Genomic DNA, 24,954 nt, shown 5'->3' on the forward strand with positions numbered 1-24,954 from the left:
TAAAGACGACGATGAGTAAATGATGACAGAATTTGCACTCTGGGTGGAACAGTCCCTTCAAGCCTTTTGAAATAGAAGTTGGTGTGTAAATATTCTGCAGACAACAGCACTTGCACAGTAACACGAGTGCAGAAACGCGAACCATATGTGGTGAGATCACACCAGGTGTGTGGGTTCCAATCAAGTGCTATGCTCGCATCGCTCAGTGTCTGCTTAAGATGGCATCAGAGCAGCAAAATCACAGCATTTTAAGTGTGACATTTGTTTGCAAAATGAAAACTAAGAAGCTTTTGTATGACATTTGCATTGTGCACACTGAAGTCACACTCAAAAATGCAGTATCTTTCTGTTTTTAATCCTCTCCTCAAGTCTTATCCTCCGCTCGGCTAAACTGAACGACTACTTTCAGTGCAGGGATGCAAACTCATCAGGGGTGAAAAAGCTGACAAAGGCATGGAATCCACACCCCTGCTGTATGTAGGGGATAATCCAGGGCTATCTGTGCATTAAACAATTTGTATGCGCGACGTGCTGCCAAAGAAGCACCAGACGCACAGTAGACTTGCCCCACAGAGTGTATATCTAGCTGTGGATTATCACGCTTATACCATGGCTATTTGCCAGCACTGACAAGTTAAAGCTGTTAATGAGGTCTGCAGCACTAAATTTGACCGGAAGGATAAAAATGACGGTTATTTTCATCAGTCACGGCTTGTTAGATCTAGCCTTACACTTCATATCAGACACACAGACGAAGTAGGGCGGTAAGATCGTATTTATTTAAATGAATTAAAGCATTAATTTGAATTAAACATCGAGAGTGGGAGAAAGATGAAAGTTGCATGTGTGAATTCTTGTGACATTTCTTTCAACAAGCAATGAAGCCATGAGCTTAGTTGATTCAAAACTGTGATTTTACACCCTAGATTGTGCTATATTCCCATCAAATTTACCATTTACATATATTTATTAAACATGCATGCTCCATAATGTATTAATTTCAATTGAATAAAAATGACAGATATCCTTCTAACCATTAAAACGGATACACAGTCAAATTAAATAAAATCAAACAAGCAGATGTGAACAATATAGGCCATGCAGGGTCTGCGCAAGAAATTGGCAGATGTGTTTCTTCTTCGCTTTAGTAGGAGTGAAAAAAAAAAACACATCTGGCAATTTCACTGGAGTTAGTTAAAAAAAGCATAAGAGTTGCCAAGTCCACTTATAATACATAACTTTATTTTGTTTAAACTTGATAACAGACTATTAGTCAGAATTATTACAGAGAAATTATCTATTTTGTGTCTTTAAGACTTTGTTGGTTTACTTGGCTGTTCTTCACTATAAAGCAATTTGAAATTATGCGGTGTTGTGATGTGGAACTGTAATGTTGTCAATATTAGCATTTCTTGTTCTATACAGTATCTTAGAATATTCATCAGGTATTCAACAGTAGGGTTGGGGCACTTGTACCTATGTAACTGGTATGCACCGAATCGAATCAGCATATGACTTTCGGTGCCGAAATTCAGAGCTACTGGTGTTGCGACAAGGACATAAGAAGCATAAAGGGGTACATCAAAAGCACACATACTGTAGGTAAATGTTTTGTCACTTTATCTCTAATATTTCATTCTAAACAACTTTGAGGAATACGGACAATATCAGGGATGTTCGCCTTTGTTTGTTTTGCTTGGTAACGCATGGGACATGAACAATATGTTGCTGAATAAAAGTGAAACCGGCGAACTTCAGTTAAAGTAAAAAAATAAAAAATGAAACACTCGAAATTAGAGGAAATGTGGATAGTGTTGTGGTGCAATGACATTAATCAATCTATGTGCTATAACATGTAAAACGAGATCATGAAAGGGACATTTAAAAAGTATCTCATGTAAACACATTGATCATATTATTGTCTTATTCAGATTAAAGCAAATTAATTTGATTACTGATGTCCGTGTAAACGTAGTCACAAGCCCCAACCCTAGAAAAAAAAAAGTGTTCCCTGATTTTGACGGCATTTCCACAGGTTAGTAGTAAGCTAATGTAATGTTCATTGAATAATGCAAATTGTAAATTCATGCTGACAAACAAATGATCAAAAGAAATCGATTAATGCAATTCAATTCAAATATGTAAAATATGAATTGATGTTTACTTTAAACTGTATATTGTTTAATGAAATGTTCAAAAATTATATTGTTAAAATGATTACTAAATATATACATACTGGTATCGTTTTAAAAGTATCGATTTAGCACCGGTATCGAAATAACCCCAAACGATACCCAACTCTATTTAACAGCCCCATAGAATAAATTGCAATACAACAGTTTTGCATAACAAATAGTTAAAAGTTTAAGCTGCTAGCACGAGTGGCATATTGACACTCATGAATTTTCCAATGGTTAGACAACATGTTGAAATCAACAAAGGTGAAAATAAGGCTGTGAAGGACAGACAGTTTTTACAGTGATAAACAATTTATAAAAGTCCCAGAGAACTTCAAAAGCTATATTTTGTATAAAGAATGTTTTATTCATAAAGATCATAACAAGCATGATATAAAAAATATGTAAAGAAAGGAATAAAGAAATATAAGTTTAATAAATCTAAACGAAAAACTCTTACAAGGATATCCACATAAAGACAAAAGAAACCAGAAAAGGAACTGAAGGATTTGAGTAGCTTAAATACATGAAAGGAGACAGGGTGCAGGGTGGAGCCAGAGAGGAGACTTCAGCAGGAGAGCAGAAGAGACCCAGCAGACACACAACATCAAAAGACATTAATAGGTTACATTTAGGTCACCATCATCTACGGACAACATTATTTGACGTCCAATAAAGACGTTGATATTTGGTTGATTTTAGATTGTGTTGGAAACTGACCAAACTCTAACGTCGAGCCAACATCTTCAACCAAAGTCACATTGACGTCAAATACTGACATTTACACATCAAGTATGGCAACCAAAATTCAATGTCTGACAGACATCATTTTGGTAATGTCCACACAACGTCAAGCTATAGCATCATTTGATGTTGATATTTTGTTGTTTTTAGGTTTTGTTGGAAAGTAACCAAAATGCAACATATGTCAGACATTGGACACTGACAACGACCTGACATTGGGTTCTGATGTTAACCTGATTTCGATGAAATTTGTCATCTCTATGATGGAGATGACAAAGGGAGGAACCAAAAGAGTAGACTTGAGCAGGAAAATGATATAAAACCAGGACACAGTCAGGATAATGGCCCACAGTGAAGTAGAGGGAAGGAGGAGCAAGGGCAGATGCAGCAGATGCTGAAGAAGCCCGAGACAGAAAAGGACAGCCAGAGAAAAGCTGTGGCAATACCAAGGTTTTACACTCTATTCCAACTAGACATGATGCAATGCTGCGACAAGCAATAAAAGGTATATTTTCCATGTTGATGTACAAAATTTAGATTTTAGGAACTGTTACTATTTCTGTGACGTCACAGCTGAACAACAGCATAAACTACTATGAAAAGTATCACCTCTGCTGCTAATTATGTGCTTTATTCAGTGTTTAAGCCTACTAATGTGAGTTTGAATACCATTTACATGACATTTATAGCTTTTGTGAAGCATATAGTTCACCTCAGTACTTGAAAAAAAATTAACCATTCAAGATATTGTTTGAAAATGAATATTGAAACATTAGAACCAACGTATATAAGTCTCATGGCATGTTCATTCATTCATTCATTTTCTTGTCGGCTTAGTTCCTTTATTAATCCGGGGTCACCACAGCGGAATGAACCGCCAACTTATCCAGCAAGTTTTTACGCAGCGGATGCCCTTCCAGCCACAACCCATCTCTGGGAAACACCCACATTCGCACACACACTCATACACTATGGACAATTTAGCCTACCCGATTCACCTGTACCGCATGTCTTTGGACTGTGGGGGAAACCAGAGCACCCGGAGGAAACCCACGCGAACGCAGGGAGAACATGCAAACTCCACACAGAAACGCCAACTGAGCTGAGGCTCGAACCAGCGACCCAGCGACCTTCTTGCTGTGAGGCGACAGCACTACCTACTGTGACACTGCTTCCTCTTAGCATGTTAATGAGATTTAATATATTTTACTTAGATTATAAATCTTAATGTTGGGTGTGCAGTGCACTATTCTGAACTTCTGAATGACTGTGGTATTTAAATGTTTGTGTCATGTTTCGTGTTTTGTTTGGACAGCCGAATTGCTTGTTGCTAGAATCTTGCTGCACCACATGTTAAGTGTTAGAGGCTCAGGGTGGAAATAGAGACTCTTGTCAACTGAGGTGGAGACGAGGAAGCCCACAGTGGTTTTGGTCAAAAGTGTCTGATAAATGACTAAATAATCTGGATTGGACTGAGGTAGAGCCAGGGAAGGAGGAGCTCAATGGAGCTGGTGGGACAATAAGATGAGGTATAGCTAAAGAAATAGAGGAAGGGTGATAAAGACTAATGAAGGTAAAGGGGTGAGGGAGCCCAGTGGAGATAGTGTGAGCCAAGGTTGAGCTGATGGGTCAGACAGCCAATGTGGAGTCTTCAGCAGGGAGGAGAAGCTGGGCAGAACCAGAAAGGGGGCAGTAGAGAGTCAGAGCTGGACAGAACCACTGGAAGAACTGGGAAGTCACAGCTGCAAGTGAAGACACTGTAGAAGCAGACGCAACCAGTGGTCAAGTGGAGAGTCCAATAAACCACACTATCACACTCCTATATTAATTAAGTCTGTTTATGGTGGGCTTCGATCTTGCGTGGTGTTGGCTGATGGTTGAACATTGAACAGAAGGAATGTAAATTATTCAAATTATTCAAAATGTCTTCATTTGTGGTCCGCAGAGGAAAGAAATTCATGCATTTTGAATTACATGAGATGGACTAAATTATAGCAGAGAGAGCTGCGCAATGTTTAATCAATGAAATCTATGAGAGTACAAACTGACTTTATTAAGAATTTCATTTACATAAACAAGCATTCACTCATAAAATGCAGCTAGAATTATCATATTTTAAAATCTTAAATACATATTTTGAATGCAGAAAATGTCCCTGTATGTCTTATTTGTATTTAAAATTGTATAAGATATGATCTAGTTGAGCAATTTCACACAAAACGTCATGCTATAGTGAGGCTTTCCTCAATGTGAGTGTGTGAGCAAATATATACACATTCTACCAGTAAGAGCAGAGTGTGAAGGTTTAATCAACAGAGTAACAGCACAGTTTTGCTTAAAATATTGCAACGCACACAACATTATGGGTGATATATCAATTTTTAGGATAGGACAAATTGTTGGTGTGCATCTCGCTGGCGCATCTGTGACCAAGACAGCAAGTTTTTACCACCAAGAAGTATGAACCACATCTAAAAAGAATAACTGCAATTGCAAGAGGAAGCTGTCAACTCTCCTGTTTCCACCAAAACTGTTTGTATACAGTACATGGTCGGGCTTCAGTGGTGTCAGCAGTGAAAATCTTAGGCTGTGGACAATGTGAAGCATGTATTGTTCTCTGATGAATCCACCTTTACTGTTTTTCCCACATCTTGGAGAGTTACGGTGTGGAGAAGCCCCAAAGAAGCATACCTACCAGACTGTTCATGCCCTGAGTGAGGCATGATCGGTGGATCATGTGATAGTTTGGGCTGCAATATCATGGCATTCCCTACGCCTAATACCTGAGCTAGATGCATCCCTACCAAGGACTACCAAACCATTCTGGGGGACCATGTGCACCCAATGATCCAAATAATTGTATGCTGAAGGCAGTATCAAGATGATAATGCACCAATACACACAGCAAGACAGGTGACAGAGTGGTTTGATGAACATGAAAATGAAGTCAAACGTCTCCCATGGCCTGCACCAAATCTAAATATTATTGAGCCACTTTTTGGAGAAGCAAATCAGTAAACATTTTCCTCCACCAGAATCATTTAGTGACCTGGGCATTGTTCTGCAAAAATAATTGCTTAAAATCCCACTGGGATGCCATGCATTGTGAAAGGCCTCAAGTTTCAAGAAAGTTGTTTTGTGTCATTCACAAGATGAATTGATGGTGTACTGGCCACTCCTTACCATTCTAATGAATTACTGTGGTCTAAAAGTTTCATTCAACCCCTGTATGTAAAAGTTTAACAAAAAAAGTTGAAGTTTTAGACACAACATTGTCTGTTTTTATTCTTTTTTTCCAATAAAATGTTTCAAACTAAGTCAGAGAACAACATTTAATTTAATTATTAATGATCATGTATTGATTTTTTGCATAAAGACAGCAAAGCAAATACTTAAAAAATGTGATGACACATTAATCAGTAGTTCATAAATAAAATTAAATGAATGATTACCTTGAAGTGTTCTCTAATTATTTTCCAGAATGGACAGATTTTTCTATTCCCCTTAAAAACATAATTATAACATTGAACTATCCCTTTAAGAGCTCGAGCCTTAGTATATAGAAAGCCGAATCCAGCAAAACTCATATTGGGGTAAATAATTCCCCTCCAACAACTGTAGGAAGCAGAGCCGTAAACTGTGACATACTAGTTCAATTTCCTTGGAGGACACGTTGTATCAAAACCTCCAAAACCTTCTATGACACAACACAATTCATTTTCAAAATGACTGCACAGCTTAATTGAAATCTTTTCCACCACATCCAAAACACGTCCTGTTCCTGTAAGCCTGATTCTGTGCGTCAGAGTCTATTACTGTCTTCCGCTCATAATCAAGATATAGTCTGATAACATCAAATGCAGCAACAACACATTTGTTCCTGTCTGCCATTGGCTCACGACTAAACAATAAAGTACCAGTTGACCACATGCATAATGCTTCAGTAAATAAGAACAGTCTGTGTTTTTAAAGCTTTCATTAGTGAGGGACGTTTTGTAAAATGCAAAAAAATCAAGAATATTTGATTTGTTGATTCTCTTTAGCTGTTATTTAATGGTGGCATATTACAGTATACAGACTTTTTTATGCAGTGCTTATGTGAGCTAAAAGGTCAAGCAGGTTCAGCTGAGGTTTTGTCTAACAAATGTGTGCGTTTCCCAAAACCATTGTTAGCCAACTTAGCTCACAAGGTGCCTTGTTGCAAACAAGCTAAGTTTCCATCCAAAATGCAAATTAAATTTGTGCAATACTGGATTATCGCATAAAAGACTTGCAAATAAATTAGCATTGCTATCCTACGAGTCAAAGAAAACAAAGCCGTCCTTTACCGATTAACTGGGGGCAAATATCAACAGTAAAAACTGAATTTCCTGGGATAGGAAAATCTTTTCTTTATTGAATAACTGACTTGCGATCTATACATCTAGAACTTCTAGAACCTCTAGATCAGTGGTTCCCTACCTTTTTTTTTGCCTAATACCAATTGTTCTGCATGATTTAGCCCCGATTTTGACTCGCCGACAGTTTTTGAGAAATCGCAGACAAATGCCTGAAATCACAGGCAAATCGGTGCTCGTGCACTTGAGTGACATTCACACAGTGTGAACTATCAAAGATGCGATTTGAGAGAATCGCAGATGAGTCGCTGATGCCCATGAGATTTTTGGCATGCTGAATATCTGGAGCTGTCTGCGATTCAAATCATGCAGTGTGAAATTAGTTTTGCCTGAAAATAACATCAGTGATCGCCAACAGCCAATAAGAGAGCAGCATTCATAAGACCCCCTTTTCCCCTGGAAAATATTGTGAGACCCAACTTTTTGTTTAATGATATCATTGCTTATAAAAGTTTGCAGTAAGAATGACAAAAAGGTAGTTTTCAAACAAACGGCATGTTTATTACTATATCTAGATATGTTCATGCACAAATTATAGGCTAATATAAAATACAAAAGCAAAACATCAGTAGGCCATTTGTAACTAAACAACTTATGCCTTTGGCCTTTAAATTTACCCTATTCAATAACAAAAATGATCAGTATTCACACTGGATTATAAGCGAAAAAATATATATATAATGTTTTTGTAATGGACGAAGTACAAATTTATCCATTTTTGGTCAGCTACGGCAGTGATCCTCAACCTTTTTATCACCACGGACTGGTCAATGCTTGGGGGGCGGACCATAAACCATTTTCTCAGAGGATAACAAGCTGAAAAAACATTGCTGTCACTCTGATACAAATTTTATTCATGGAGAAAATTACAAAGCACTGCAGTGTTAGTGTGTTCTGTGTTTGTCTGTAATAACTAGTCTGACCGGTGTTTCGTAAGTTGTAGGTTGCTAGGCGACCATGAACTGTTTTCTCAAAGGATGACAAGCTGATAAAACATTGCTGTGACTCTGATACAAATTTTATTCATGAAGAAAATTACAAAGCACTGCAGTGTTTGTGTGTTTTGTGTTTGTCTGTGATAATTAGTCTGACCGGTGTTTCGTAAGTTGTGGGTTGCTAGGCAACCATAAACCGTTTTCTCAGAGGATGACAAGCTGATAAAACATTGCTGTCACTCTGATACAAATTTTATTCATGAAGAAAATTACAAAGCACTGCAGTGCTTGTGTGTTCTGTGTTTGTCTGTGATAATTAGTCTGACCGAAATGTGAATATTCCATACAAGCAGAAGCTGATCGGTCAATTCTTGTCACGTGATTTAATTCTTGTCATATTCACTGGCGCGAATGCATCACGCCACCTGGAACACCTCCATTGGAAAAAAACAAACCTGTGCGTACTCTAGAAATACGCAAGTAAAAACATTACCTCCAGTAAGTTACAATGACATATTCACAACAAAAATATTTTGAATCAAATTAGGTTTTTGTAAATTGATCAAATGTATGTGTTGCCAAATGGCAACACTGTCCAATAATGGGACGTGCAATATTGCAATGGGTTAGCTACTGTAGCTAGCAAGGTCAGCTGTGAACTTTTAAGTTGTAACAATAACAACATGAAAGCTAGTAATATAAAGTTGATTACTTGTATGTTAATGACATTTGCATTATGGATAAAATCTAGTTTTAATGGCAACAGTGTATTAGCGAGCATCACCATGTTCTATGGTAAGTGAAAAAAAAAAGGACAGAACTGGCTCTTCCTGCAGATGAAAGTGAGGATGAGATGGGTTTTAGTGACCATGATAATGATGCAGATTAGACATTTGATAGAGGCAGATCAGGGTAATTAGCTCAGAGGTAGATAATAAAGGTGTAGTATATTATATAGTATACTATATAAACACTGTTAGCTAGTAGCTACATTATTCTGATGTATCTGGATATACTAGACTTGTTATTTTTTGTTATAATATTTACTGGAGAGAATATTTATATGTACTGTATGTTGTATCCATGATAATACAATATTAGGTTTGTTTTTTAATAATATTCAGCAAAAATAACATAGAATAAATGAAAGCTGTTGGAATATGAGTTGTTGGAAAGCATGTATAAGGTGTCATTTATAAGTTCCATGTTAAAGCTTATAATACTGCAACACCAATTAAATCATTTTAAAAACAAAATTATTAATTATAAGGAAAGTTTTAAATTTGAAATTTCTAAGTTTCTAAATTTTTCCAATTTTTTTTTTTTACAGCACTTTATGTTAGGCCATTTTAAGAAAAGAAAAAGAGTCAAATATTTTTTTAATAGATTTATCATAATGCGTGCGTTAGATTGTTAATTATATTTACCTTTCTTTTTTTGTTCTGTTCTGTTTTGTTTTGTTTTGTTTTTTTAGAATTTTCGTAAACTTAAAGGCAAATGACTTTTGTTTTATTTAACATTTTAGATGTTTTCACTTTGGCTACAATCTGACAATTGTTGTTTATAAAAAGAGACCACGATTTAATTTATACACCAAAGCCTTGAATATTGCCAATTAATGCCAAGTTCAGACTGCACAATTTTCAAAGTAGTCGTGAAAACACAGATGTTTTCACACTGCATGACTATCTGGGCTTTGTTTACACTGCAAGATGGATTGGCGTCAGGGGGTTTCACACCGCATGATTTTACTATACACTCAAAAAAAAGGTACATGGTGGTAAAAATTATTTTCCTTAAGGAACAGTTTTGTACCTTTGTAAAAGTTGTACCTTATATGGTACAGAAAAGACCTCTTATGATACTGTTCCGTACCTTTTATGGTACAACTGAAATGAAGGTGCACAATTGTTCTGATATAAAAGGTACAAAAGTGTTGAACAACTTCTTTATTGAAAATATATGCATATAAATATTACTGGAAAGGCAAAGTGATTTTATGAATAATGTCCATATTAAAACATGAATCATTATTTAAAAGTATACAGTCTGTTTAAGGATACTCACAAATGCTAATTATTAAATTAATTAATGCATTAATACAAAACAACAGGTAGCAAAACTACAGGTATTGTAAGCTAAACATTTACAGCATTTTTATGTTTGCCAAGCATTTTTGACACTGTTAAGGGAACAAAGTGTCTTGTCACGGTAGTGGTACCTTTATGGATCAGATGTGTACCTTTGGTTTTTAAAATCGGCAGAAACAATATTGTACCTTCATCAAAGGTACATTTTGGTTTCCTATGGTACAAATCATGTCCTTAAAGGTACAAACTGCAATGGTACAAATTTGTTTGTTTGTTTGTTTAAGGTACAATTCTGTCCCAGTGACAAGGGTTTGTATCTTCTTTGGTACAACATGGTAACATTTTTCCTGAGAGTGTAGGAAGAATCACCAACAACTTTGTCTCGGTCTGCAAAGTCTCACAACCAAACACACGCGAGAAGTGACATGGAAACAATGCGGTGACATAGTATATCATTTGTTATTAAATAAAGAAAGAAGCCTTTAGTGGGGTAGAACATGTACTTTTTTTGGTGGATTTTGAAGGGAATTAGCACCCTAGTAGCAAAGAATTCTGGCCCAGATTTGGCATAAAGCTGGCACAGCCGGCATTCATCCGGCACTGGCATACAGCATGTGGGCCAAACATGGCCCGGGTTTGGCAGAGGTGGCACCGTCTTTAAGGCGGCACACAAGATTTGGGCCAGATGAAAAACGCAGTATTTGGCCCAGATTTAAAACTTTGATAAGTGGGCCATGTGAGTTTGGCCAGTTTTGACCCACATTTAAAATACACTAAAATATTTTTTTAATAAAGAAAAAAAATTCTACCAATCAGGTCACTTTGAGAAAAAGCACGCTCATAGTGTGCCTAAAGCGCATCACTCCATGGGTTTATCAATTTCATTGCAATCGTGACACACCAACCTATCTGGCCCAGTTCAGGCCCAGTTATGAGTTATTAACTTGGCTGAGACTTGGCCCAGATATGGTCCGTGTTTGGCCCTTGTCTGGAAGCCAGATTTGGTCCAGTCATGTACCGTAATTCACTGCGGCATGTGGGCCAAGCAAAACCTGATTTTTGGCCAGAGAAATTTTGCTATGTGGCCAATTTCTCCCCAACTTTTTTCTTCTTTGACCCGGTTGTGATAATGCTCAGATGACACTTCAACTGACAAAGGTCCTCCTGCCAAATTTGCACTAGTTTTTCCTTCATTTCTTGGGTCAAAAAAGACTGAGAAGAAGCGTTTTTTTTAGCATGCCAAATATTTCCCGGGTGTCGACGACTCACAGGCAATTCTCTTAGATGGCGTCTTTGATAGTTCGCACTGTATAATTGTTACTCGTGTAAATGAGCATCGATTTGCCTGTGATTTTAAACATTTGTCGCCGTTTTCGAGGTTAAAATCATGCAGTCTGAACTAGGGCTGTGCAATTAATTCGAAAATCCGGTTACGATTTCGAGTTTGTCTTCTAACCATTATAAAAAATCATTAATCAAATAAACGATTATTCCACCGCCCACTTTCCAGCTGTACACATTTGTTGCTCTGCAAAGCTCAGTTTCACGTGAAAATGACTAAAAGCATGTACTGTAATGTAACGTCTTCAGCAGGGGATGAGCATCATTCATTGATGTAGGCACTACATTAGAGTCATTTATATTTTCAAAAGCGTGAAAGAGCACATACGTGTTTGTGTGTGTGTGCGCCACGTGAAGAACGTGAAAAACGTTTTTAAAAAATGCATATTTGTGTCAGAGTGCGGTGTTTAGGGATTATTTATATTAACCCTCATTTGTGTAATAAACAAACAAGTTGAGAATCTAAAGACATGTGAAAGAGAAACCATATCAGAGCCGCACTATTCTTAAAGTGACAGTGCGCAATATCCTTGCTGCTGTCTGTTTTTATTATTAATCAAACAACAAAAGGAGAAAATCCCTCACTGCTCTTGACTAAAGGACTTTTGTAGCTGAAGTTTATTTTTCTTACAGGGCAGATGCTTAAAGCACAGTTTAAACATAACAGATTTAATAACTCATTTCTAATAACTGATTTCTTTTATCTTTGCTATGATGACAGTACATTATATCTTACTAGATATTTTTCAAGATACTAGTATGTAGCTTAAAGTGACATTCAAAGTTCATAATTCGTGTAATTAGACAAGTCATTGTATAACAGTGGTTTCTTCTGCAATCAAAAATATATATTGCTTAAAGAGCTAATAATATTGACCTATTAAAAATGGTTTCAAAATATTTAAACCTGCTTTTATTTTAGCCCAAATAAAACAAATAAGCCTTTCTCCAGAAAAAAAAAATATTGTAGGAAACACTGTGAAAAATTCCTCCGTTAAACATCATTTGGGAAATATTTATTTATTAAACAAAATTAACAGAAGGGCAAATAATTTTGACTTCAACTGATAATCGTTTTGAATAATCGTAATTACAATTACGACCAAAATAATTGTGATTATGATTTTTCCCATAATCGAGCAGCCCTAGTCTGAACTTGGCATTAGTTGAACATGCCATTTTCAATTCTATTTTAAAAAAGCTGAACTGACAGGTTTTGAGTAAATAAAAGTTAAAGAAAATTAACAAAGCACAAATTTACATTTAATCAATTTTACGAAATGTCCCAACTTTTATTTGGAATTGTGGTCGTATACGGTTTCTTTTGTCATTTTTATTTAACTCTTGAGCTTCAAAACTCTGTTCTAATCTAGCTAAGAAAAGATGAAGTTAAAGTAGATAGAGACGTAGTTGTGAATACACCACAAGAGCTGCACAGGGAAGGAATTACCAATTCATTTTACCTGCAAGATACTCCATGATTGATAGCAGCAAAAACTGTTTCCATAGTAACGTCATCTTCAGCTGCCAGGGGCGAGTGTTACTTGAATCCAGTGCGCCGTGAATGAACGGCTCCTCTCTCTCTCGAGAAAAAACACCTGACCTGTTGAGGAGCAAATCAGATGAGAAATTAGAAATGCTTCGTTACAGGCAGACCAGTCTATTTTTCTCAATTACCTCCGAAAAACGTGCTCTTTTATGCAAGAAACTGGCATGAGGTAATGAGCAGTGGCTGCTGTGTGATTATTACACACATTATGGGCTAAAATTATTACACCATTAATGCAGTTAATGTTGCTTAAAAGATCACAAGTGAGAAGATCGCTTGGATTCAGAAGCACAAAACAAACACTCTTTATGTGATGCAAATTGATATTGATCTGCTACATTGCATTTATGTAAATTGTGCAGTGGAGAAACTACAGTGGATTTTGACAATAAAAATAAAAAAAACAAGAACAAATAAAATGTTTTAAGGAAAATTCAATTTGCAGTGTGTTAATAAAATGTCTCACTATTATAGATATAGATTTTCTGTATGTACAGTTACGTCAGAATTATAAGCCCCTCTTTTATTTTTTTATTTTTCCTTTTTAAATATTTCCCAAATTATGTTTAACAAAGCAAGGAAGTTTTCACAGTATCATTAATTCATTCATTAATTTTCTTGTCGGCTTAGTCCCTTTATTAATCCAGGGTCGTCACAGCGGAATGAACCACCAACTTATCCAGCAAGTTTTTACGCAGCGGATGTCCTTCCAGCCGCAACCCATCTCTGGGAAACATCTACACACACATTCACACGTACACTATGCACAATTTAGCCAACCCAATTCACCTGTACCACATGTCTTTGAACTGTGGGCAAAACCGGAGCACCCGGAGGAAACCCACGCGAACGCAGGGAGAACATGCAAACTCCACAAAGAAACGTCAACTGAGCCGAGGCTCGAACCAGCAACCCAGTGACCTTCTTGCTGTGAGGCGACAGCACTACCTACTCCGCCACTGCTTCGCACCGTTTTCACAGTATGTCTGATAATATTTTTTTCTTCTGGAGAAAGTCTTATTTGTTTTATTTTGGCTAGAATAAAAGCAGTTCTTAATAAAAAAAATAAATAATAAAATTTAAGGTCAATATTATTAGCCCCTTTAAGCTATATTTTTATTCAATAGTCTACAGAACAAACCATCGCTATACAGTAACTTGTCTAATTACCCTAACCTGCCTAGTTAACCTAATTAACCTAGTTAAGTATTTTTATTAATTTAATTAATATTAATTAATATTACTGACTAATATGAGAATGTTCATATGATTTACTTACAATACAGTTTGTAAAGTAATCATTTCTGTCTTTTAGTAGATGAAGTAGTATGGTAGTTAAAGAATGATATATGGTAGATATGTTAGCTCTTTACAACTCTCACATGGTTGCACACTGAAGCTACATAGACACCCCTTAAGTACCTGGATTGGAGACCATATGGGAAAGCTAGGCTGCTGCCGGAAATGGTGTTAGTAAGGCCAGCAGGGGGCGCTCAACCTGCGGTCTGTGCAGGTCCTAACTCCCCAGTATATTGATGGGGACTCTACACTGCTCTTTTAAAATTCCTAGTTTGTCCTACGAAAAATAGTAGGGGTTTAACCCCGGACAATCCTGGCCAAATTTGGCCACTGGCCTCTGTCCATCATGAATTTGAAACCATCCCCATATTATAACTGGCTTCACTCTGTCTCTTCTCCACCAATCAGCTGGTATGTGGTGTGCAGTCTGGCGCAATATGGCTGTCGTCGCATCATCCAGATGGATGCTGCAGACTAATGGTGGATGAGGAGATCCCCCCCACTATGTAAAGCCCTTTGACTGTCTAGAAAAGTGCTATATAAATTTAAGGAGTTATTATTATTTATTATATGAGAGGCTTGCTTTGTTTACCAAATAAGTGGATCTAGATGGATTTGCATTGTAAATATTAAATAAAAGATAAAAATGTATTACCTTTCATTTAACATATTAACTTATTAGTTACGATACACCCAAAATCATTCAGCATAAATCTGCAGATTTTTTACAATGATCTGCGAAGAACTAGCAAAAAATGTTAGCAGATTCTGTCTGGCCCTAGGTATGGGTTTTAGTAAATATATTTTATTATATAGAGGTTTTAGATATCATTTTAACATTTTGCATATCTTCTGTCAAAAAATAAGAAAATGTCACTATTAAAAATTAACAACACCAAAAAAATAAAAAAAAAACAGACCATTTATAATGCCACATTACATGCTAAAATAATCAAATAAGACTTGTTTGCCTTTTTTTTGTAAGGCATACAGAGTTCCTATGCAATCAAAAATGACTTATGCTGCTTATTCATACTACTTATTTAAAATGAGTTAAAACAACAAAAGTTAATTGTCATGTGAACTGTATTTTACTATAGGATATATATGCAATATGTTACGTAACTGTATTGTAAAGTGTATTGTGAAAATTGCTGTATATTTTATAGTAAATATAAGCAATATTGTAGCAATACATATAAATCAAGATAAAAGGCTTTAAATGTAAATACAGTATTTCTGCTGTAATTGATTTACAGTAAGTTACTGTAGATTCTATGAGAAATTATTAACATTGTTGTTTTGGGGACAGTTTAGTTGTTTTATGTTGAATTCTCTTACGTTTGTAAAACCATTCAGTTAACTTAATCAATTTGTGTTGGGAAAACATGAAGGAATTGTGTGGAACCTATTTGTTTTTATTTACAGTGTTGTTAGGGTACTTATACAGTGTGAATTGATGACTGTGTTCATCATACTGTAACTATTTACAGCAAGGAAAATATGTTTTGAAAACATCACCATTTTTCTCAGAAAACATATATCTAAAGGTGTCGTTGACTTGAAACTTTCTTCAGATGTTGGTAACAACCAAAGAAATCCATAATGTATATGCAAAGAATATAAATTTAATTAGCATGAAAATAAATTTAATATAGTATTCAATGTATGAAGAAAGGGAGGTGTAGAATGACAGTGAAAGCTCAGACAGCAGCTGAAATCTCTCAGTAGTTCTTCAGCAACCCACTGCCCTTTATCATTATAAATGAATATACGCTGCTTCAGTCCAACATCTACATTATCATTATGACATTATGATACATTATGATACATTATGATGATGACGTAGATGAAACCAGGGTGGACATTTCAGCAAGAAAAACACAGCCAAGGAAACTCTCAAATGCTTTCAGACAAAGAAAACCAAGCTGAAAATGGCCCAGCCAATCACCTGACTTAAATCCAATTGTCATGGGATGGACGCTGTCGACAAAGTAGAGGATCCATATGTAGTTTATTATGAGAATGGACAGGCAGCAATGAATCAAAACAAACAGATGAAGCAAAGTGTCAAAACACAGCTTGGCTAAACAAGCAAAATCGTGCGGTAACACTCACAGATAAACAAGACTCAGCAAAGATGTGTGTGTATATGTGTGTGTGCACTGTGTTTAAAGCCCATGTAATCAATCTGTAACAAACTGATGTGTGCTGGAAGTTGTAGTTTGTATATGTGGAGGATTTGTAGTTCTCCATTAATCTGCAGTATAGAATACAAAATAAAGATCAGGTTTGTTAGATGAGACACAGAACCTTCAAGATTTTTACACTCTGTTGAAGACTGAAAAAAAAAATCACACCTGAGCAATGGATGTGACTTCATTCGCCACATGAGAGTCATCTTTAAGCTGCCACAACCAAAAATCCTTTTATATAAAAGCATTAAATAAATCAATAGCAATAAGCAATAAAATTTCAGTATACTTACTCCTTGTGTCATTCCAATATTAATACACTTGCAGTAACTAACCTTCAGATTTTTTTGTTTTGTTTTATTTTTATGATTGTATTGTTTTGGTTTCATGTCAACAGCTCTTATAAATGTTATTCCGAGGAAAAACATGATATGCTTAATACTTATTTCCCCCCGTGTCTATTAGTAAAAAAAAAAAAAGTTAAGATATCTAATTTTAATCTTCAGATTTTACTTGAGTTATAAATGTTGAGTTCAGTAATTAGTTTTTTCTGTTATTACAAGAGAGACAAGTTACACCAAAACAGCTTGTTAAGCCCAGAGCATTAACACAACAATCTGTGTTTTACCCTATTGGAAAACATGCAGTTAATCTTTTTTCTTTCCTATTCTGGCTCATTTACTTGCTTTAAATATCATCAATATTTCATGTTGTGTAGTGAAATTGTTATCTTTAGTGAAGTGTTTTTACATTGCACACTCCTGGCTGTAAATTTAAAGTATTACTTTAGAAAAAGTTACTGAGGCATCAAAAACAGCTTGTATGAACTAAAACAAATGATTGAATTTTAACATACAGATAATATTTACAGTATGCCAGCATGGAAACCTTTTATTCTCCATAAGCAGAATTCAAGCTGCGTTTATAAGAAGAGAGCTATATAGATTCACACATACAATGTTGGTAAGTGTGCTTGTCCATCCAAAACATTAAACTAATTAGCCACTGATTAAGCACAACTACAGGTTTGATAAACAATAGGTTAATAATGATTAACAGACATTTTAAACACACTGTCAGAATTTTTTTGTCTGCTCCTCTCAAGTAAACACTTCCACTGCTGCCTCTCCAAATACACATACATGAATGAAATTAATGAATGTTTGAATTAAAAAAAGGTGTTGGAAAAGCTTAAAGAATTGAAACGCAGTGAAAGGCACAACAACAGCGTCAAACAGGCCTTAATTGATTAAATTACATGTATTGTTTTGACTGATGCCTTCAGTTATCAATGCTCTTTGCAGTACCCTCTGCTCTATTTTACTCCACAAATCAATTCACCCTAAAATCAATGCCAAAACCTGTTAGGAAAGAATTAGGCTGGATGGATTCAGGTTGGTTATAAGGGAAAGTAATGTCCTGAACTGAGCAGTTGGCCATCACCTACTGGATGATTCAAAGGATGTAAATATTACAAGTGTTATGGTCCACAGAGTGTGCTTTTTATTATTTATTTATTTTTAGAAATGATAGGCTATTCACAACAGCCAGTGAGTTATGCTGTTTGGATGGCGTTCAGTCGATTATTTTCTGCAATGCCAATCTGCCAAGCAACATTTTAAATCAATTTATAGAGCCAAAGACAGAAAGCAGGACAGAAGGAAGGATGTATTACTGTTGTAGCTGATGTGAGAAAAGAGAGATTGCAAGACTTGCTGGTTTGGCATTTTGATGTTTACGTTGGACATCAAGTTGCACTAAACGTTGGATATGCACATCAGATGTGGATCAAAGATGGGATTTGCCAATTTTGTGTCTTACATTTACATTACATTTTTAAAAGTGGCTTATACATACAGCGGAAGCATTTTAAATGCAAATAAAAGTGGCTTGTTTCATGTTTCAAATAACCTTTTGAAAATACAATGTCAAAATATGGGTCAAACATCATTCAGCAGATTGTATATTTATGAAAAATAAAACACACATATTCTGAGATGTACTAATTGTATATAATAAGAGATTATACTAATATATACTAGTAGGGCTGGGCAATAATGCAAAAATAATAATAATAATCACAATATCATGTTTCATATAATTCGGTATCAATAATCATTGAATATTTTTAACAATACATTTAGAAATACTAGGATTTTTTTCATTTAACCATTATTTTACTTTACCAACATTATACTAAGGCAAACAGCTTTAACAAAAACAAAAATATTTAAACAAAATATTTGATCTCTTTATAATAAAATAAACATAAGTGTTAAAGATACTCTTAAACTTGATAAATAAAATGTTACAAAGTGTGTGCAAATGTAAAGTGTAAATGCTGAACAACCAAAGCAAACTTTAAGGTCATCTGTAATGTGTCAATAATAAAGGTACAGTAAACCTAAAACTCTGGCAACAAAACAATAATCAAATCTGAGCGTTTAAGTAAAGGAACTAACCATCATTATTACACAAATATTTTTCAACATTACAAATTGTAGAGTTGAATTACTATATTACCCTTATGCTAAAAACTCTTTTAGGTGTGCTAATGGCTCGGATGCACAAGAAAAGAAACCAAAAAGCCACTCTGACAACATCCTTACATCCTTTCGTATTTACAATCACCTCACTGCTGCTATACGGCACTCATTTTCACATGTGTTGTTATTCTGACCTGAAGTTGCACTCATGCTCCCTTGGCGTCAGAGAATGATAAACAGACAAACCATTGCTGCAGCTCTGATGCAAGTTTATGGAAAAAAGAAAAAAAATACTGCAGTGTTTGGATGCACTGTGTTTGTCTCAGGTAATTAGTCTACCGTATTACTGAAAAGTTTATATTTCATACAAATTGTGAAGCAGATTGGTTAGTTCTGCTTACATAAATCGTGGTGTGCTCACAGCATTCAGAAAAGTTCAGATATTTTTTAAATATGTGTACGTGGAAAAATGTCTACATTGGAAATGACACACTTACACTTTAAGCTTATTGGCATTCCTTCAAAGGTGTGCGCTCAGCAGACACATTTTAATAAAATTATAGTGCTTCATATCGAAACTTCATACAAAACCTTTTTACTGAACTTTTTTTATTGTTATTGACAATAGTGTTCGGTCAATAAATACAGATTTTATTTTCAGCCACTATGCCCCTCGCTGCTGGAATCAGCTTCAGAAATGATCAGATGTGCTCCAACATTAGGCACATTCAAATCAAGACTGAAAACACATCTGTTTAGCTGTGTCTTTACTGAATGAGCACTGTGCAACGTCCGACAGATCACACTATTATGTCTTTCTTTTCTTTTTTTCTTTTTTTATAACCTGTTTTAACACAATTTAATGTGTTTTTAATTTTATTGTTTTTTTGTATTTATTTTCTTATACTTGTCTTTTTTTATTCTTGTTTATGTAAAGCACCTTCAATTGCCATTGTGTATGAAATGTGCTATATAAATAAACTTGCCTTGCATTACCCAGCCCTATATAGTAAAATAATTTAATATTTTAGAGCATTTTTTTATTACGTCAATCAAATTAATGTTGTATATATTTTTTGTTTGTTTGTATATATACTAGACCAAAAGATATTTTAGTGTAAATTAATATAAATATGCTTTTTTTTCTTTTATTTGCTCAGACAAAAATACAGTTAAACTAAACACATTATAATCTAAAGCTTTATAGTACTTTTACACTGTTTTAAGTGTAATTAAAATAATATATGTAGAGTTTTATGTTACTTATACACTTTTAAAATAATATGCCCAATTAGTCATGACAGCTTAACAACAGCTAACAAGTTATTCATGTTCTAACTCAATTTTATAAGTTATGCAAGCTGTTTTAAGTCAGTTTAACATACTATAAGTTCAATAGGCTCATAAGATTAATTTGATTCAGCCTAAATATTTAACCAGAATTCAACCAGAAATTTTTACGGTGTACAAAGGATATAAAATATGTATTAAAATGTATACAAAAGTATCAAATATTATATAAAAAACATTTTATTTAAAAATATTATTGCAATAAACATATAAAATCCTCAGATTTAATCTAAAAATACAAAATCTTAATATTTGTAGTAAAGATGAACAAAATTATATTTATGAGTGAACAAATACTTTAATCTTAATAAATTAATATTTTGAAATGTGCAGTTTTAAATTTAGCATGTACATTTCTAAGCTTAACAGAAACTGTGGTTACATTTTAGTTAGAATAATTACTCCTCAGTTTTGATGCTCTCTCAGTTTACCACGCAAAACATGTTCTGGGTGGCACCAAGTCATGTTTATCCTAGCCACTATGCATATTCAATGTTGTGCAGGTCCTATTTTTGGACCTCAAGTAGTTTTATCTGTGGTTTTCAAGGAAAAGAGCATATCCCACAATCTGTCCGTGTTGGCATCTGCCTGATTTGACTGCATGGCTTCAACCAAACGACAGATTAATTTGCACCCTCACATACTGTAGAATTTGATCTGAACAAACCTGTGACCCATTTTAAAGTTGCGGCCTGCCAGTTAACAACCACTGCTGTTACTGTAGATGCTCAGCGCCAGCTTCTCATAATACACTTCAGAGAAGCGATTCACACAATTTACTGAAGCACAGAACACATGCACGCACAAAGCCAAGTAATATTCAGTCCACTGCAGACTTATAAGGGCTCTCCAAGAATGATAATTATAGTGTGAAGCCTCAGGAAGGATTTCCCTCATCTTTTTTTAAGTTTTAGGCTGGTTTTAACAGGAAGGAGTTTGTAAAATAGGTTTTAAACATGCTGTGTGACATATTATGGATAACAGAAAATGTTAATATATTGTGGTATCATGTTCATTGATAGGGAAAAAAACTATGGGTCTCATTCACTAACCATGCGCAAGCACAAATTCATGTAAAAAATGTATAGAGACATATTTTAATGAGCAAATTTGGATTTATCAAAACTTTCATACTAAAATATATTCTAACCATAAAATATATCAAATATATTCCAAATGCTTGAGGGCTTCTAAGCATGTACACTACCTGACAAAAATCTTGACATGGATCCCAGTTGTAAGAGCATCAATTAATAACTTGACTTCTAGTTGATCATTTGGAAAAGTTACACAAGGTAGATTTTTCAGATGAAACATCTGTTGAACTGCATCCCAATAATCACAAATACTGCAGAAGACCTATTGGAACTCGCAAGGACCCAAGATTCTCACAGAAATCAGTCAGGTTTGGTAAAGGAAAATCAGAGTTGCAATTTGGGATTACATTCAGTATGAGGCGTGCGAAAGATCTGCAGAGCCCACCAGCCTAAGGTATCAAGACATTTGTGCTGCCCATTACATTACAAACCAATAGAGAGGGCAAATTCTTCAGCAGGATAGCGCTCCTTCTCATACTTCCACATCAAAATTACTGAAAGCAAAAAAGGTCAAGGTGCTCTAGGATTGTCCAGCCCAGTCACCATATGTTAACATTATTAAGCATGTCTGGGGTACGATAAGGGAGAAGGCATTGAAGATGAATCCAAAGAATCTTGATGAACTCTGGGAGTCCTGCAAGAACGCTTTCTTTGCCATTCCAGATTACTTAGTTAACCTGTTATTTGCAGAGATGTATGGATGCAGTCCTCTTAGCTCATGGGAGTCAATAACAATATTAATTATTTTTCCATTGCACCATGTCTTTATATTCTATACTAGGGTGTAACGATACACCAAAGGTACGGTTCGGTGCGGTTCATGGTTTTGGACCCCCGGTTCAGTTTGATTCAGTTTTTGTTTGCTGTGAGGTTAGGGTTATCTTAACAGCAGCGTCGAACAATATATATTTATTTAATAACAAGAACATCTACACTTTTTCTTTATTAACTTTGCCATCACAATTTAGTACAGTCAGAATACCTGAGTAAACAACAAAAATTAAATAAATACATCCAATATAGACTAGTCAGAAAAACAATTATCTAGTGCAGCCTAAGTAAACTAAGTAAACTAAAATTAAATAAATAACTGCAGTGTAGACTAGTGAAAGATAAACAGGCTTTTCCTCTCTAAGGACATTTGGAAAATTCAATTAAGTTTTCAGTTCTTCAAAAACACCATGATGTCCACATTCTCAGGTGAGAGGCTTGATCTCTGTGCAGACACAGACAGTGATGCTCATTTTTGATTATCTAAGTTTTCATTTAGATAGATGGGTTTCTGTTTAAATTAATGAAAAAATATACATATAATGTGTTTGTAGAGTGTTTTTACAAGACATATTCACCAGTAAAATACATTGCAGTTTTGTCTAAAACTAATGTTATGGTTGTAGCCGTATATAGGGTGTATTTTGCTTCCTGTTAGTGATGAGTGGATGACGGTTATATCTGCGAGCGCTGACATAAGATATAAAATACTTTATAATTAATTGCGGGTCAGTTGTGGGTGTATGTAGCGGGACATGGCAGTGGATCAGCGGAAAAGCAGAGAGTGAGCTTTGCAGAATGGGAAGATATGAGACGCCCAATAACGATGGATGAATACGTGCAAGAGTAGCCTATAGTTAGAGGAGTCATCAGAGGAAAATCTGCTCTCGTTCTGGGAGAAACAAGATCGCTTATTTCCACGACTGCAGCTCCTTGCGAGGAGAATCTTATTCATTCCTATAACATGCGGTGCGAGCAAACGCAGCTGGTTGCGTTTTGGAGGCGAGGCTGAGATGGCACGGGGTTATAAAAAGGGCGCCAGGAAATGCGAAGAAGAGCACTTTTTCCTTTGATCTCGTTTTTCGTGTATTTTGCTGACATGATTATCATTTTCGTTGCTTTTGCTTAACTTTCATTTGGGTAAAATTATTTTGCATTACTTTTGCCCACTTTGAGAACTTTTTTGTTTTTTGTTTAATTTTATTTCGATTGATTTGTTAGTTACTTTTTTGGTTCGGCTCATCCTGTCATATTGAGATATAGACTACCTCCTCAAGTTCACTCTTTTCTCAGAGTAAGGTGGATAGGAAAGATGTCGTACGACTTCCATTTTGCAAACACATAGAAAATGTATAGATAAAGACATCAGGTAAGAGGTGAAGATCATTTTATTCAACAGTTCAGTATAGGGAAGAATGCGGAGCACTGTGCTGAAGGACTTTTTTTTTTCATCATTTTTTAGCTAGGAAAGGGGTTATTCATGATTTAGAATTGTTTTGTTATATTTCTTACTTTTGTTTGGCTTCACTATCGTCCCCTTACTCGAGTTAACTAATTTTTGTTTGATACTTTGTTTGAATTTGCTACTTTATAATATTCTTTTTATTACTGTGAATATTTCTCTTTTTTTGTATTTGGCCATTATTCTGGTTTCAGTTTTGAAAATTAAATACTTTTGTTGGAAGTTCTGTTGTCAGACTTTTGCTTACACCCTCACATTGTAAAATTTCCACACTTTTTAAATGTTATTCCTTATAAGTAAGTTTAGTGAAAGGATGTGCGCTTTGCCTACAACATAAATTATATTCCTGTACTCCACTGGAAAACAGAACAGTTTCCACACAGGCGACTTAAATGTGTCTTTGGAATCTGCAATCTCAATATATGTGAAGCAGCCATCCTGCGTATACAGTAGTGACTGAGAGTTATCGCTCACTTAAGTCACATGACATGACATGGAAAATACTAACTTTAGAATACAATATTTAGAACAAAAGTTCATCATTACTAATACATTTTAATCAAATGTGATAAAATAAAGATGTGTTTAAATTGGTTCACTTAGTTAGATACAAGTGACGTCAACCTCAATAATGGGCAGCAGGGGGCGTGAGAGCGGTATGCCACAAGAGTTTCGCAATATGTATCGTGGTTGGTGAATCGCGATATTTCGGTTTGGTTGTAACACCCCTATTCTAAACTGTATAATATTTCTGTTAAGTGACAATACTTTTGTCTCAGCAAAGTCAGACCTTACTGTCCTAATTAAATTATTAGGAATCAAGGCATGATTAAATAAGTGTGATCTGAAGGTCTTTGCCTTTCATATAAGCCACTTCCAAATGATTAACTAGTAGTAAAGTTATTATTTGTTGTTCCTAAAACCTGGATTTATCACAAGACTTTTGTCAGTTAGGGTAGATACATTATATAATAGGGGTGCAGGAATACAGAATTCTCACAGTTCGAATCAGTTTTCAGGTCACGGTTTGGTTACGGTATATGTAAGGTATATGATATGTT

General features: G+C 35.2%; 1 protein-coding gene and 1 long non-coding RNA gene across 3 annotated transcripts in view; both read right to left on the minus strand.

Moving 5' to 3' along the window:
• The window catches only part of cntn3a.2 (contactin 3a, tandem duplicate 2), a 220,622-nt gene that overhangs the window by 156,942 nt on the left and 38,726 nt on the right, over nucleotides 1–24,954 (minus strand). For both annotated transcript variants that reach the window (XM_087306662.1, XM_087306663.1), the window contains exon 2: nucleotides 13,148–13,287. In XM_087306662.1, coding sequence (XP_087162788.1) covers nucleotides 13,148–13,287 — 140 coding nt within the window. The remainder of the gene's footprint in view (nucleotides 1–13,147; nucleotides 13,288–24,954) is intronic.
• LOC147831237 (uncharacterized) lies at nucleotides 9,735–13,059 on the minus strand. Its single transcript, XR_015523267.1, has 3 exons — nucleotides 11,498–13,059; nucleotides 10,160–11,443; nucleotides 9,735–10,085 (listed from the first exon to the last, which is right to left on the minus strand). It is a non-coding gene; the product is annotated as an uncharacterized LOC147831237 (long non-coding RNA).

The sequence above is a fragment of the Danio rerio genome, chromosome 23 (assembly GCF_052040795.2).
Source record: "Danio rerio strain M-AB ecotype USA chromosome 23, GRCz13ab, whole genome shotgun sequence".
Taxonomy (NCBI): Eukaryota; Metazoa; Chordata; class Actinopteri; order Cypriniformes; family Danionidae; genus Danio; species Danio rerio.